Below are 17,078 nucleotides of genomic sequence, written 5' to 3'. Positions count from 1 at the left end.
GAGACAGGGTTTCTGTGTAGACAAGGCTGACTCAGAACTCAGAGATTCACCTGCTTCTGCCTTCTTCAGTGCTAGGATTACAAGTGTGCTCCATCACCAGGGATCAAAAGACTCTTGTTTCTTAAGAAACAAGGTGGGGAGAGATTGAGGACACCCAAGGTCATCCTCTGGCCTCCACGTGCACACACTCCCACTAGGACAGCCAGCTGCAGAGGAGGAAGCAGGTGTGATGGTTCACACTTTTAATCCTAACACTCAGGAAACCGAGGGCTGAAGCAGAAGTGCTTTGTATTTTGCATTTGAGCCCAACCTAGGCTACTGTGTGAGACCCTGTCTTGAAAAGATGAAAGGAAATAAAGAAAAGATTTGCCTTTTAAAAATACATATTCTTTTTTTAGATATTTGAAGTAAATGCCTCTTCCCAGAGAAGTGGTAGACAAATCCTGTCTCAGCTGAAGGAAGCTACCCAGTCCCATCAAGTAGATAAACAAGGTGTAAACTCCCAAAAGCCCTGCTTCTTTAATAACTACAACATTGGCAAGTCACCAAGTAAGTAACATATTCCTGTCATTTATGTCCCTGTCCCACTATGGATTTGACTTCTAAGTGTATTCTCATGGTATCAGTCACCGTAGTCTCCTTCCCTACATTTCTTATAAGCCGCTGGTTACGGACTATAATAGATTTGTTTCTCTGGTATGACTGAAATACAGGAATGGGGGGGCTCGTTCTTTCTATGACATCATGAAAGAAGACCTGTTCCATGACTTGTGATTGATGAGTGAATTCAAGTATTTTCTTTTATTCCATCTCACTCATGATAAAGCTCTCTGTCATATCTTTAATGTTACTGTACAGCCATTGATTATCTTTGTCTAATGGAAGATGTCTCGCTGCTTACTGATGATTCATTTATTTCTCAGTTGTTACCTCTTTGCATCTCAATTTGAATAGTTATTGCATATATTCCAGTTTGTGGATATATTCTGCAGTATCTAAGATACTTTCAGTGCCATCAGCATAGTTTGCATTTCCAGAAATTTCATGTGGGTCTTTTTTTTCATCCTTCTGTGTTTCCAATTATGCCCTATTTTCCTGTAAATATTTGATCATGTGATTATAGCTGTCTCAATGTTCTTGTTCATATTTCTGTCATCTGTATATTTTCTGAGTTAGTTTTCAGTTTTTCCTGTCTTACTTATGGGTTATATTCTTCTGCTTCTTTTGATGCCTGATTGCTGATGCTTTCTTTAATATATATTTATATTTTAGTGTATGTATGTGTCTGCATTAGTTTTTTCACACCATGCACATTCAGTGTCTGCAGAGGCCACAAGGGATTTGATCCCCGGAACTTTACAGTTATAGGCAGCTCTGAATTGCTGATAGGGATGTTGGGAACTGAACCTGGGTCTTCTATAAAAGCATTAAATGCTCCTTACCACTGAGTGATCTCTGATACATTTTTTTTTTTAATTTGTTTTTGAGATAGGGTTTCTCTGTGTAACAGCCCTAGCTGTCCTGGAACTAGCTCTTGTAGACCAGGCTGGCCTCAAACTCACAGTGATCCACCTGCCTCTGCCTCCCAAGTGCTGGGATTAAAGGTGTATGCCACCTTAACCCAGCAGGCTGATACTTTTAATTGTCTGTCAGACTTTGTACAGTTTATATCTTGTTAAATAGTGGATAGTACTTTTCTTTCTTCCTTTCTTTCTTTTCTTTTCTTTTCTTTTTTTTTTTTTTGTTTTGTTTGTTTTTCGAGATAGGGTTTCTCTGTAGTTTTTTGGAGCCTGTCCTGGAACTAGCTCTTGTAGACCAGGCTAGCCCCGAACTCACATAGATCCACCTGCCTCTGCCTCCCAAGTGCTGGGATTAAAGATTTGCGCCACTACTACCTGGCTTGACACTGGATACTCTTCTCTGCTGAAACTGTCCTTGACCTTTGTTCTAAGTTTGTTCATTTCAGGTCCGCTAAATTGTTTTAGGCAAGATCATAGCAGCATTTAGACCTGAACTGATTCAGCTCCTCTACTTGGTACTGCTTCTGAGCAGCATCCTTGCTAATCTCTCACCAGTGATGATGTTTGTTGTTCTGTCCAGTGAAAAGAATGAATTCAGCCAAACATAATGGCACATGCTTTTAATTTCAACACTTGGGAGGCAGGTGGATAACTGTGAATTTGAGGCCAACTTGGTTTACATAGTGACTTCTAGGCCATCCAGGTCTAGATACTGAAACCTTATCTCTAAAACAAAAATAAAACAAAAGAAATAAGAAAAGGATGAATTTGCTGTTCCTAAATTTTTTTTTTAATTTATTTATTATGTATACAGGGTCCTGCCTGCATGTATGCTTTCAGGCCAGAAGAGGGCACCAGACCTCATTACAGATGGTTGTGAGCCATCAAGTGGTTGCTAGGAATTGAACTCAGGACCTCTGGAAGAACAGGCAATGTCCTCTTAACCACTGAGCCATCTCTCTCCAGCCCTGTTCCTAAATTTCTGTGTGTCTCAGAATTTGTTTCCCATGGCCCTTCCTTCAAGAGAACTTGATTTTACACTTGGCAGATCTCAGAGCACTCTGCTCAGCTCTCTAAATCTGTGTATTCTCTCCTCTGGGCTCTGTTTCCCTAGATTTCCTCATCCCCTGCTCTTGTCTCCTTGAATTAGGAAAATTTGTTCTGGGTTTTTTCTTCCCCACTGTGGCTTGCGAATTCTCTCAAAGTAATCAGCCAGGCAGTCTTTATGTTTACTTCTTTGTTTTTTCTCCCCTCGGGAATCACTGTCCTTTGATGAATGGTAGTCAAAAACATAAAAAAATCTTTCACAGAGTATCTCTATCTTTTGTTGTTATTGTTTTAGATGGAGAATTAATTCAGTCTCAAATCCTCTTATCTTGCTATGACCAGAATCACACTTTTTTTTTTTTTAACAGGGTTTCTCTGTAGCTTTGGAGCCTGTCCTGGAACTAGCTCTTGTAGTCTAGGCTGGCCTCGAACTTACAGAGATCCGCCCGCCTCTGCCTCCTGATTGCTGGGATTAAAGGCATACGCCACCACCACCCAGCCACATCTTTTTTTTTCTTCTGGTGTTTTTATATATACTCCCCTCTTTGACTGGCAAGGAGCTATTTCAGTTGCTCCGTGTCCTCTGACATGGCCTCAGGGATCACTGTATTTCCTTGCTTTCTGTGTGCTAAGTTTCCCTATACTCAGAATTGGTTGGAGGTGATTCTTCTGTTGGAAAAGTTTTGGAAATATGCCAGGCATGGTGGCTCACACCTGGAATATGAGCATCTAAGAGGCTGAGCAGGAGGACTGCTATACGTTCAACGGTGCTGTTGGTTGCTGAGTAAGAAACTGTCTCATAAAAACAAAGAAGCAGGGTTGGAAAGATGGCTTAGCATTTAAGAGTACTAGCTACAGTCGGGCGGTGGTGGCACACACCTTTAATCCCAGCACTCAGGAGGCAGAGACAGGTGGAGCTTTGTGAGTTCGAGGCCAGCCTGGTCTGCAAGAGCTAGTTCCAGCATAGGCTCCAAAACTACAGAGAAACCCTGTTTCAAAAAACCAAAAAAAGAAAAAAGAAAGAAAGATCTTACATCTCTTACCTATGTAATTAAAATGCCTTACTTACTTACTTACTTACTTATTTATTTATTTATTTATTTTTGGTTTTTCGAGACAGGGTTTCTCTATGGTTTTGGAGCCTGTCCTGGAACTAGCTCTTGTAGACCAGGCTGGTCTCGAACTCACAGAGATCCACCTGCCTCTGCCTCCCGAGTGCTGGGATTAAAGACGTGCGCCACCACCGCCCGGCAATTTATTTAATTTTATATGTGTATTTTACCTGTGTGTGTGTGCCTAATTCCCACAGAGTCCAGAAGAAGGCATTGGATTCCTTGGAATTGGCGTTGTAGATAGTTTAAGCCATTATATGGGTGCTGGGAATTTAACCCAGGTCCTTTGGAAAAACAGCAAGTGCTCTTAATTGCTGAGCCTTCTTTCAGCCTCAGACTGTCCTGTTTTTAATAAAAATATAGTGTTAATAACTTTTTTAAACTCAAAATTCTTATTCTGTTTACTAAACACCCCCTATATACAAGGGGTAAGATCCATGGATACAGAGGGAACAAAAATAACCAGGGCTCAGTCACTCTGCGCCTGGGGGGTGGATGCCATTTTTCCATAGGTCTGAGGCTCTGGGATCCTTAACATGTCTATGACCATGACTACAATACACATTTATTCAGGATTTCACTTACTCAGGGCTTCCTCCACACCCTACAGAGGCTCAAAAGCTTGGGTCCTTTCTGAGTACCATAGAAAGACTTTCAAACAGTCAATCAGAGGAAAGTGTATATCTTTGGAAAAGAGCATCTTTTGTTGCTATGTTCTGTCATTCTGTTAGAATACATATAATACAATAATAATGTCTGTATAGAATATTTGCATGTTAGAATGAAAAAAGTCTGCTTTTGTTTTTTATCATGTAAGAGTATAAATAAACTGGATAATTTTATCTTGCCATAAGTATAATTTTAGAGTGTTCTTAAATGTAGTTTGTTTTTCATAGAAAAATTAAACTCCCCTGGGAAAGTTGTTACATCACCAAGAAAGCTTCCTCCATCATCACCAAAAGGAAGTGGGCAAAAGCGAGCATTTCCCCCTAAAACTTTGGCAAATTACTTTAAAGTATCCTCCAAATCCAAAAATAATGAAGAAGTAGGAGTACTCCTGGGAAATAATAAAGGTAAATTATTAAGTTAACAAAGTAAATTAACCTTAATACACGATACTGTGCATTTCATGTGATCCTCTCCTATTTATTAAGCCTCAGTCATGCTAATGGTCCTAAGTATAGAAGCGTTACTATTGAGTAAGATTCAGTATGGGAGTTCAGTTTGTTGGTATATCTAGTGCTTTTGAAAAGTTGAGGGTTTTTTTGTTTTGTTTTGTTTGGTTTGGTTTTTGGTTTTTTGTTTTTGTTTTTGTTTGGTTTTTCGAGACAGGGTTTCTCTGTGGTTTTGGAGCCTGTCCTGGAACTAGCTCTTGTAGACCAGGCTGGTCTCGAACTCACAGAGATCCGCCTGCCTCTGCCTCCCAAGTGCTGGGATTAAAGGCGTGCGCCACCACCGCCCGGCTGAAAAGTTGAGTTTTGCCAGGTGTGGTGGTGCATACCTTTAATCCCAGCATTTTGGAAGCAGAGGCAGCTTGGTTTACACAATAAAACCCTGTCAAAAGAAAGGAAGAAAGAAAGAAAGAAAGAAAGAAAGAAAGGAGGGAGGGAGGGAGGGAGGGAGGGAGGGAGGGAGGGAGGGAGGGAGGGAGGGAGGGAGGGAGGGAGGGAGGGAGGGAAAAGGGCTGGAGAGATGGCTTAGTGGTTAAGAGCACTGCCTACTCCTCTAAAGGTCCAGAGTTCAATTCCCAGCAACCACATGGTGGCTTACAACCATCTGTAATGAGATCTGGTGCCTGCATGAATGTAGGCAGAATACTGTATACACGATAAATAAATAAATTTTTAAAAAAGAAAGGAAAAAAAGTGAGTTTTACCTAAAATATTAACATTGTTTTTTTGCAGGAATAAAAAATGCTTCTTTGGAACAGAGGCAAATCATTCAGACTAAATCAACAAATGCAAATAATTCAAATGTTAAAGAATTTGGAGCTGAGGAATCCAATAGGAAGAATGCAACATCTCTCATTCTCTTTGAGGAGGTAGGCTTGCAGGGGCATGCATGGGTGAGGTCTCATAGTGGGAACTTATTTTAAAGATTACTATGTGTTTTCTTATAAGGAATTATAAAATAATGAATCCAACTTTAGAATAATATTTATTTCTAAAGAATGTTAATTGCTTTTTAATTTTAAAGATTTATTTATTATGTGTACAGTGTTTTGCCTGCATGCCAAAAGAGAACTTGAGATCTCATTATAGATGGTTGTGAGCCACAATGTGGTTGCTGGGAATTGAATTCAGGACTTCTAAAAGAGCAACCAGTACTCTTAACTTCTGAGCCATCTCTCCAGACCTTTTTTTGTTGTTGTTGTTGTTTGTTTGTTTGTTTGTTTTGGATTTTTGTAACATTTTCTTTGTATTATTTTATTTTATGTATCTGGATGTTATACCTTTCTGTATGTCTGTGCACCACCCTAGCAGGCCAGAGGGGAGGGTGTTGGGTCCCCTGGAACTGGAGTAACAGATAAATGTGAGCTGCTCTATGGGTGCTAGGAATCAAACCCAGATCCTCAGAAAGAGCAACTAATGCTCTTAACTACTAAGCCATCTCTCCAGCTCTGTCTAGAATAATTTCAAGATGATTAACATAATTCAAGAATACTTATTTGTTTGTTTTTTTTCCCCTGAGACGGGGTTTCTCTTTGTAGCTTTGGAGCCTGTCCTGGAACTCATGCTGTAGACTAGACTGGCCTTGAACTAACAGTGATCTTCCTGCCTCTGTTTCCCAAGTGCTGGGAACCACTACCCTGCAAGGCTATTGATTTTTTTTTTTTTAACAACTGTAGAAGTACTTGTGGCTCATCTACCCAGTTACTGGTGATTGTTTTATTTAGTTTTTTTTTGTTTGCTTGGGGTTTTTGTTGTTGTTGTTGTTGGTTTGTTTTCTTGCTGTTTTTTTGAGATGGGTGACAGGTTTTTTGTTTTGTTTTTTTTGTTTTTTTTTTTTTTTTGTTTTTGGTTTTTCGAGACAGGGTTTCTCTGTGGCTTTGGAGCCTGTCCTGGAACTAGCTCTGTAGACCAGGATGGTCTCGAACTCACAGAGATCCACCTGCCTCTGCCTCCCAAGTGCTGGGATTAAAGGCGTGCGCCACCATCGCCCGGCTGGGTGACAGGTTTTATGTGTAACAGCGCTGGCTGTCCTGGAACTCACTCTGTAGACCAGGCTGGCTTCAAACTCACGGAGATCTGCCTGTCTCTGCCTCCAGAGGACTGGGATTAAAGGCTGCACTACCACTGCCTGGCTTTTATTTAGTTTTAATGTTTATTATGTTACCATCTTAAAAGTTTGGGGACTGGAGAGATGGTTCAGCGGTTAAGACCATTGGCTGCTCTTCCAGAGGTCCTGAGTTCAATTTCCAGCACCCACATGGTGGCTCACAACCATCTATAGTAGGTTCTGATGCCCTCTTCTGGCATAGAGGTGTACATGCAGGTAGAACACTCACATACATAAATAAATCTTTAAAAAAAAAAAGTTTGTTTATGGTATAAGACATAAACTTTTCACCAGTCAGCAGTGGTGCACACCTTTAATCTCAGCACTCAGGAGGCAGAGGTCTACATAGTAAGATCCAGGACAGCCAGTAAAACCCTACACAAGAACCAACCAAACAAAAAAATATAAAAACATAAAAGTTTCAGCATGAGCTTAATTCATATTTTTCAAAAAAATTAGTGTTGACTCTGACATAGTATATCTATTGTGTATCTCTATAACTGATCTGCACAAGTATATTGTTACTCTTACTATATTAATATTGTAATGAATGACTTGTAGGTTGATGTCATTTTTGATGAAGATGCTGGGTTTTTGAATGCAGTCAAAACATTCATGGCGACAACTAAACGGCCAGTAGTTCTTACCACAAGTGGTATGTAACAATAATTTCAGTACAGCTTATTTTTTGTTGAAGTAAAGTATGTGTGGGCTAAGGCGATGGCTCAGCAGGTGCAGGCCCTTTCCAAGTAAGTCTATTGATCTGAGTTTGATGCCTGGAACCCACATAAAGGTAGAAGTAGAGAACCAGTTCCACAGGGTTGACCTGTTGTTTCTAAATGCTTATGTATACACCCACACTCAAAACATACACATACAATAATAGTAAATGATATTTTAAAACAAATTGGGATTACTGGTGATGTGGGAAGGTCATCTGTCTATCTGTTGCTTTCATTGGTTACTTAATAAAGAAACTGTTTGGCCTGATAGGTCAGAACATAGGTGGGTGGAGTAGACAGAACAGAATGCTGGGAAGAAGGGAAGTGAGGGCACATGCAGCCGCCAGGACAGACATGCTGAATCTTTCCCAGTAAGCCACCACCTTGTGGTGCTACACAGATTATTAGAAATGAGTTAATCAAAATGTGAGAATTAGCTGATAAGAGGCTAGAACTAACGGGCCAGGCGGTGTTTAAAAGAATACAATTTGTGTATTGTTATTTTGGGTGTAAAGCTAACCATGCGGGAGCCGGGCGGGACGAAAAGCAGGCCTGCCCACAGCTCATCACTACATACTGGAAAGATAGCTCACTGGTTAAGAGCACTTATTATTCTTGCAGAGAACCTGGGTTTATTCCCAGCACCCACATGGCAGCTTCTACTGTCTGTAACTCAAGTTCCAGGAAATTTAATGTCCTCTTCGGGCCTCTTCAGGCACCAGACACTCACTTGGGACACTGACATGCATGCAGGCAAAACACTCAAACACATAAAATAAACAAACCAAAAATATTTTTTTTCCTCTTCAAAACAAAGCATAATGTGGTCTGTAATCCTAGTACTCAGGAGGCAGAGACAGGAGAATCCCCACAGATTTGAGGCTGACTTGATGTCTACAATGAATTACAGGTTAGTTAGTGCTACATAGCCAAATCCTGTGTAAAAACAAGCAAAAATAATCAGACACTAAGGCTATACTGAGAAACCCTGTCTCAAAAAACAAAACAAAACAATTTAATAATCATAGGTTAGGTGATATTTTAATTAAAGGTCATAATTACGTTACATCAAAATAGAAAGTTTCTTCAGGAGTTGTCATTTGCATGATACTGTAGGCTTCCTTCATCTAAGGGATACTTTGAAACCACCCCCATGGATGCTTGACATCTTAAATAGCGCAAACTGTATATATACCTTTTGCCCTATACATACATACTTAGAACACTTGTAACCTAGTCATAGTAAGAAATTAACAATTACCGAGAGAAGAATTAAAACACTTATTAACAATTGTAAATGTTAGGACCTGAGGAGTTGGCTCATAGTTAAGAGCACTTGTAGCTCTTGCAGAGGAGCCATGTGCAGCCCCTAGCCCCTGAAGACCCGAAGTATCAGATCTCCTGGTGCTGGAGTTACAGGCAGTTGTGAGCTGTCTGATGTGGGTGCTGAGAACTAAACTCCAGCCTGCTGCAAGAGCAGAATGCACTATAGCCACTGAGTCAACTCCTGTCCTTTAATTACCAGTGAAATGCTAGATATTGTAATAAAAAAGTATAACTGGGAAAAGTTATGTAGTGATCTCATTTATTTTTAATAACATTATGTCATTTTTCTATAGATCCCACATTTAGTTTAGTGTTTGATGGCTGCTTTGAAGAAATCAATTTCAATATTCCTTCCCTGGTAAGTTTTGAATTTTCATGATCACAGATTATATGTACCGCAATTATGTAAAAAATTTATATTTTTAAAATGTGCTTTTTAAAGGAAAATGTTAAAGTGTTTAAGTTTGAGGAAAGAAAGAAAAGAAAGAAAGAAAGAAAGAAAGAAAGAGAAATGCATGATTTAAGTTGTGTTTTTCTGTTACTCCTGAATATTGCACTGGTTGCATGTGGCACAGGTTTCATACACACACACACACACACACACACACACACACACACACACACACACACACACGGCAGGAAATGCTTTATGATCTCAGCACTTGGGAGACTGACATTGAAGGATTGCCAGCATAAGACTAAATAAGGTTGCATAGTCAGCCTGGCTATATAGCAAGACTCTGTCTCAAGAAAGAAAGTGCCATACTGGAATTCTGATAAAATGAAAGAAAGCTGGGGCTGGAGAGATGGCTCAACGGTTAAGAGCATTGCCTGCTCTTCCAAAGGTCCTGAGTTCAATTCCCAGCAACCACATAGTGGCTCACAACCATCTGTATGTAGACAAAATATTGCATACATAATAAATAAATAAATAAATAGAAAGAAAGTTGCTATCCATTAAGTTCTTATACATTAGATATTTAATATTGCCCCCTCTGTTTTATATTTGTAAACACATGCGTCTGTGAACTTGATAGTTACTGATTTTTATTTTAAATTTAGAAACGTATATTTTAGTATTGTTATAATATTTATAATTTCTCTATTTTGGGGGGTTTTTGGTTTGTTTTGTTTTTGTTTTTTGAGGCAGGGTTTCTATGTGTAGCCCTGACTCTCCTGGAACGCTCTTTGTAGACCAGGCTGGCCTCGAACATACAGAGATCTACCTGCCTCCGCCTCCTGCTTGGTTCTCTTTTTTTATTTTTGTTTGTTTGTTTGAGACAGGGTTTCTCTATAGCTTTGGAGCCTGTCCTAGAACTAGCTCTTGTAAACCAGGCTGGCCTTCAACTCAAAAGATCCACCTGCCTCTGCCCGCCTCTGCGTCCCAAGTGCTGGGATTAAAGGCATGTGCCACCACCGCCCAACTTATTTTTATTTTTTAGATTTATTTATTTATTATATATACAGTGTTCTGCCTGCATGTATGCCTACAGGCCAGAAAGGGCACCAGATCTCATTACACATGGTTGTAAGCCACCATGTGGTTGCTGGGAATTGAACTCGGGGCCTCTGGAAGACCATCCTGTTCTCTTAACCACTGAGTTATCTCTCCATCCCAATATTTATAATTCTAATGGCTATAAAATATCATGTTAAGTGGCTAGGTTTGTCTTGTTCCCAGAACTTGGGACACAAAAGCAGGTGGATCTTTGTGAGTTGGAGGCTAATCTTGGTTTACAGAGGCAGTACCAGGACATCCAGGGCTATGTAGAGAGGCTCTGGCTCAAAATTTAAGAAAGGTTGGGGAGAATAAATTTTTTAAAAATCCTATCAAGTGTATCATTACTTAATCCAGCTCTATAAAACTGTCTGTTGTATTCAGGTTAGAGAATTTTGAAGTTTCCTTGCCAGGCTGAATGTGGTGGTTACATACCTGTAACCCCAGCATCCAACAGGCAGACTCAGGAGGATCCTAAGTTTGAGGTCAGCCTGGGCTATGTAGGAAGGTCCTGCTTAAAACAACACAACAATGCAGGTAATCTTTACATTTGGGAAGTGGAGCCAGGAGAATCAGAGGTTCAAGACCAGCCTGGTTTGTATAAGATTCTGTCTTAAACACACAAACACAGTTTTTGTTGTTGCTGTCCTGAACTATATACAGTGAACACAAGAATATATATATATATATGTCTTTAATTTGATGGTATATTCTCCTGTATTTTCTAGAGAAATTTTATTCTCAAAAAGTTTTAAGATATTTTGGCTTTTAACTATTCTTCATCAATATTCATTATTACTCCATTTCTGCCAGTTATGTAACTAACCATGTCTTTATATCTCCCACATCTTGTTTTCTGATTTTTAGCTTAACGTTGCCAGCTATCTACAAGTGATCTGTTTAGTTGAGAATTTCAGAACCGACTTAAAAGACTTTGTAACCTTGTTGACTGCAAATGACTGTGACATCAGAAAAAGTATCCTTTACTTACAGTTTTGGATTAGAAGTGGAGGTGGAATTTTAGAAGAAAGACCATTATCATATTGTCGTAAGTAGTCTGTCAATAGTCTGTCACGAAGAAATGTTCTATTACAGGACCACATTCTTTTTTTTTTTTTTTTTTTTTTTTTGGTTTTTTTCAAGGCAGGGTTTCTCTGTAGCTTGGAGCCTGTCCTGGAGCTAGCTCTTGTAGACCAGGCTGGCCTCGAACTCACAGAGATCTGTCTACCTCTGCCTCCCGAGTGCTGGGATTAAAGGCATGCTCCACCACCGCCTGGCAGGACCACATTCTTAAATATATACTCTATCAGTTTTTAAATTTTTAAATTAAGTGGCTAGCTATGCTGGTTTTTAAAACATTAAGTGGGGCTGGGGAGATGGCTCAGTGGTTAAGAGCATTGCCTGCTCTTCCAAAGGTCCTGAGTCCCAGCAATGACATGGTGGCTCACAACCATCCGAAATAAGGTCTGATGCTCTCTTCTGGCCTGCAGGCAGAATACTGTATACTTAATAAATAATTAAATATTTTTTAAAAAATAAAAACATTGAGTGTAAGTAAACAGTCAGGTGTGGTATTTCACACCTGTAATCTTAGCAGTCTGGAGGCAGAGGCAAGAGGATCATAAATTCAAGGCCTTGCTTGTCTTTAGAATAAACTCAAGGACAGGCTGGGCTTTATAACATCTTCTCCCAAAAAACAAAATAACAGAAAAGTGCAAATGGATTGAACTCACAAAAATACAAGAGGGAAAAAAGGTTTTTCAAGGCCAGTATTGTGTTACTTGTCTGTGACCCTAGTTCTGCAGTCTCTCAGCAAGAAAAGAGAAATACCCACTACAGTCCTTAGACTTTTTTTTTTAATCACGCTTCTTAAGCTCTCAGTAGCTTCAGAAGTCAATATGAGATTAGTTCTGACAGTACTTGGGGGATGGAGACCAGAGGATGAAGAATTGAGGGTCATCCTTGTCTCCATAGTAAGTTTAGAGTAGCCTGGACTGCATTAGACCCATCTCAAAAACACTCCAAACTATTGCATGTACATTTATGGACATAGAGTTTCTTACAGAACTATAGTTACCACTTAGCAACTTCCTTCTTTCCCTTATAAAAAACATAATGCCAGCTGTGGTGTCATATTTCTGTACTCCTGGCACTTGGGAGATGAGGCAGGAGGATCAAGAGGTAAAGGTCATCTTTGGCTACATTGAGTTCAGCCTAGACTATAGGAGACAGTACCTTGATCAAAGCAAACAAAATATATTAGTGACCTTTGTACTGGGATAGCTGTATCTCATTCTTTTTTTGTGATTGTATTTAAGTGTAAATTCCTGAGGCGGGGGTTATTCGTATCTTTTGTCTGTGAGAGTGGAATATGCATGTTTGCGTGCACCTGTGATTTCTTCAATCTCCCCTAGAGTTTTTTTAATGTGTGTGCTGGACTTAGAAACTTAGGTCCTCATGCTTGCAAGCACTTTACCTACTGAGCCATCTCTCTAGCCCTTTGTTTTGGTTTTTATTGTATTTTATTTTTATTTATTTGGTTTTCAAGGCAGGGTTTCTCTGTATAACAGCCCTGGCTTTTCTGGAACCTGCTTTGTAGACCATGCTGGCTTGAACTCACAGAGATCCACCTGCCTCTGCCTCCTGAGTGCTAGGATTAAAGGTGCGCACTGCCGCCACCACCAGCTTGCTTTTTTATTTTATTTACTTACTTGTTTGTTTGTTTTGGTTTTGCAAGACAGGTTTTCTTTGTGTAGCCCTAGCTGTCCTGGAACTCACTCTGTAGACCCAGCTGGCCTACAACTCACAGAGATCTGCCTGCCTCTTCCTCCCTAGTGCTGAGATTAAAGATGTGTGCCACCGCCACCCAGCTCTGTTTTTTTTAAATATTTATTTATTTATTATGTATACAATGTTCTGTCTGTGTGTATGCCTGCAGGCCAGGAGAGGGCACCAGACCTCATTACAGATGGTTGTGAGCCACCATGTGGTTGCTGGGAATTGAACTCAGGACCTTTGGAAGAGCAGGCAATGCTCTTAACCGCTGAGCCATCTCTCCAGCCCCCCCAGCTCTGTTTTTATCTTTTAAATTACATGTACACATTTATTTATTTATTGGTGGTGTGGAGATCAGAGGACAACATGTAGCAGTCAGTTCTCTTTTACCCTGGCGGGGGAAGGAGGGGGCGCTGAACTCAGGTTGTCAGTTTAGCAGCAAGTTCTTCTCACTGGCCCTGTTTTTAGGCAGGATCACATATAGCCTAGGCATGTGCAGCCACACGCAGCTTGTATTTCTTTGTATTATATTTAATAGTTTATAATTCTAATTTTCCTAAGAACTTGGTTTTAGAAATTTTTTTTTCTCACATGAATATTTTTAGTTTCTACTACTCTTAAGTTATTGTTGTGACCTGATAATGGCACAAGCAATTATTTTTTTTTAATATTTATTTAATATGTATACAATATTCTGTTTGTGTGTATGCCCACAGGCCATAAGAGGGCACCAGATCCCATTACAGATGGTTATGAGCCACCATGTGGTTGCTGGGAATTGAACTCAGGACCTTTGGAAGAGCAGGCAATGCTCTTAACCACTGAGCCATCTCTCCAGCCCCGGCACAAGCAATTATTGTTACTTTCTCCATTCCAGATCCTGTATTTTCAGGACTCGTCAGCCATGCTTCTTCCCAGGGGAAGTTGCTAGTTTGTGTGTGCCCTTCTCCAGTCATAGTTCTGTTGGGATATTTGCTGTGCACATAGTCACATAAAACCAAAGGGAATAGACAATAAAAGAAAAATTTTAAAGTAATATGAAATTTTAAACATTAATTCCTTGTCATTTTTCTCTTTAATTAGTTAAAAATTTAAACATTGTTTTTCAGAATAGACCGAGCCATATTTTTTATTCAGTGTAAGCTGGCAACTTTAACAAGCTCTCAAAAGATCAATATGATAATAAAACATGGGGAAAATGTCCTGGTAGATGTATGTGATGGCGCTGCCCCTCAGAGAGTAGAGTCAGATGTTCAAGGTTGGATACCAAAGGAATGATACCTGAAATGTGTCTGGCCACCCAACACACACAAGAAAGTTCAAGGTTATTCTTGCCTACATTGCAAATGTGAGGCCTGCCTCAGTTAAAAAAATAAATAAAAAAAAATAAAGCTCTGGTGTAAACATCAAATAATAAATAAATAAAAGATAGGCTTGAATCATTTCACTTAAGTATTTTTCAAGTAACGGACTACATTGTAATGCGGGGAGCACATGTGAAGGTCAGGTGGTGTCAGGCAGGAGCACGTCTTCAGAATTTGTGCGTTCTTTCATACAGTCCATTTAAGATAAACTCATCTAAGATTTGTCTTTATTAATTTTTTAGAAGGAAATAGCAGAAATATACCAGTTTGCTCTGAAGATGGCAGTGATCCAAAAATTAACTCTAAAAGCAGCAGAAGGAACCGTATAGCCCTCCCCAAATGTGACACCGGCTGTGCAGAGGCTTTGTTTGGACTCAAAAACATTTCCTCCCCATCTCAAGACTTAATTTCATTTTTAAAGGTATTTTCCATATCTGTGTGAAATATTGAATTCATGTTCCTGTCTATCTTACCAGGCTTCACCATACAATAATACCTGTGTTTTGAATATTGGTTCAACTTAAAATATACATAACATTTTCTAGATGTTAGAAGTGAGATTTTAACTCATTTGATTGTGTTGATAAATGGTGCATAGACATAGCTTTAAAAGTATAGTATGAAGGGCTGGAGAGATGGCTCAGCTGTTAAGAGCACTGGCTGCTCTTACAGAGATCCTGAGTTCAATTCCCAGCAGCCACATGGTAATGCCCTCTTCTGGTTTTGCAGACATACATGCAGATAGAGCACTCATATACATAAAATAAATAAATAAATCTTTTAAAAAATAGATAAAAGATAGAGATACATAGGGACAAGTCTGTATTCCTAAGGCTGGGAATATGTCTAAACTAGGTTCTTAAAACATCTCTTTATTCAAAATTGCTTTTCAGCACAAGATCACAACCAAGGAAGAATGGCATAAATTCATCCAGCTCCTCACTGAATTCCACATGCAAAACATAGATCTATTATATAGTAATCTTGAATTCATCCTGCCATTGCCAGTCACTGTCATTCCGGAAGTCATTCCGGTGACTACAGAGGCCAGTGCACCAGGAAGCATGGACAATCTTCCCAGGATGAAGTCAGAAGATCAGTCATTAAAAACATCACAGAAAAGGAAGCAGAAAAAGATGGTGACCCTAGATGACAGTGACTTATTTGACACCGGACTGGACTTTTCTGATGAACTGACTAGCTTATCTCCTGTTCCTTCCTCAGCTTTAGAAGACCTCACAAGCAGAGACAGAGACGGCAACCAAGAGACACAGACACATAACAAAGATTTTACATCTGACTCTGTGCCTCGACCTCCTAAGACACCAGCAGAGAAGAAGTGTTCTGTGCTCGTTTCGCACTGTTTAAATTCTCTCGCTGAGTTCATGGAGAACATGTCCTTCTTAGATGCCGTTCTAAGAGATGCAGGGGAACAGAATGAACTGGGTAGAAAGCCTTTTTGCTGGACAAGCGGAAAGGTTAAAAATGGACTTTGTGATGAGTTTAGTATTGAGAGTAGAGATGGGTGGGGCCCTCAGAGATCTGAAGAATTAAAAGCAACGGCAGAAGCTCTCAGCTTTACTAAATGTTCTTCTACCATTTCAAAAGCACTGGAGTCCTTGAATTCATGCAAGCACTTAGGAAGAGATGCAGTCAGTGAGCTCACGTTCTGTGTTTCACAAAGGTGCAGTGATGTGTGCTTCCGCCAGTCGGCAGCTAATCTGGAGTAAGTTTTGTTACCTTCTGTTTTGTCAGTAATCAGTGGCAGGGGGTTCTTCTTACTGATGTAAAATTCTGGGCTATTGATCATGGGGAACACTTAGTGTTAATATAGCTTCTCATATACGTTGAGATTACTGAGATAACCAGCTTGAATGAGTGAGTGCGGTGGTGCATGACTTTAATCCCAATACTCCAGAGGCAGAGGCAGGTGGATATCAGAGTTCAAGGACAGCCAAGGCTACAAAGAGAAACCTTGTATCAGAAGAAAAAAAATTTGGGGGAAACTGGTAGGTATCAGAAGAGTTCAGAGTTGTGACAGGTAAAAGGTCACCATAAGATATATGACACTACACACACACATGTATATAAATAAGTATATATATAAAAGATATGTGACACTAGGCATGGTGGCACATGTTGGTAATCAGAGCATTTGGGAGGTGGATGCAAAAGGATCAAGAGGTTGAAGCCAGCCCCAGCTACATGAGATCCTATCTGTAAACAAAAGGTCAATATGGAGGTGAATGTGGTGATGCAAGATTAATCCCAGCACTCAGAGACTGAGGTAGGAGACTGATCTTGAAGTCTGGCTGAGCTATGTAGAGTTCTAGGCCAGTCTGGGCATATAGAGTGACTGATGCTGTTAACAGCAAATTAGAAGTGTCATTTGGTCTAGACCAGAAGCAGAAACACTAGCTAAATTTGGGGTTGTT

General features: G+C 39.9%; 1 protein-coding gene across 3 annotated transcripts in view; it reads left to right on the top strand.

Moving 5' to 3' along the window:
* Atad5 (ATPase family AAA domain containing 5) overlaps window positions 1-17,078 on the top strand; it is a 49,768-nt gene that overhangs the window by 30,901 nt on the left and 1,789 nt on the right. For 2 of the 3 annotated variants that reach the window (XM_075991426.1, XM_075991424.1), the window contains exons 14-21: window positions 399-549; window positions 4,576-4,752; window positions 5,584-5,720; window positions 7,520-7,613; window positions 9,300-9,364; window positions 11,372-11,552; window positions 14,886-15,064; window positions 15,537-16,369. In XM_075991426.1, coding sequence (XP_075847541.1) covers window positions 399-549; window positions 4,576-4,752; window positions 5,584-5,720; window positions 7,520-7,613; window positions 9,300-9,364; window positions 11,372-11,552; window positions 14,886-15,064; window positions 15,537-16,369 — 1,817 coding nt within the window. The remainder of the gene's footprint in view (window positions 1-398; window positions 550-4,575; window positions 4,753-5,583; window positions 5,721-7,519; window positions 7,614-9,299; window positions 9,365-11,371; window positions 11,553-14,885; window positions 15,065-15,536; window positions 16,370-17,078) is intronic. The other variant, XM_075991425.1, reaches the window with a different exon arrangement.

Source organism: Microtus pennsylvanicus, chromosome 11 (assembly GCF_037038515.1).
Source record: "Microtus pennsylvanicus isolate mMicPen1 chromosome 11, mMicPen1.hap1, whole genome shotgun sequence".
Lineage (NCBI taxonomy): Eukaryota > Metazoa > Chordata > Mammalia > Rodentia > Cricetidae > Microtus > Microtus pennsylvanicus.
This window is presented reverse-complemented; position numbering and strand designations above follow the sequence as displayed.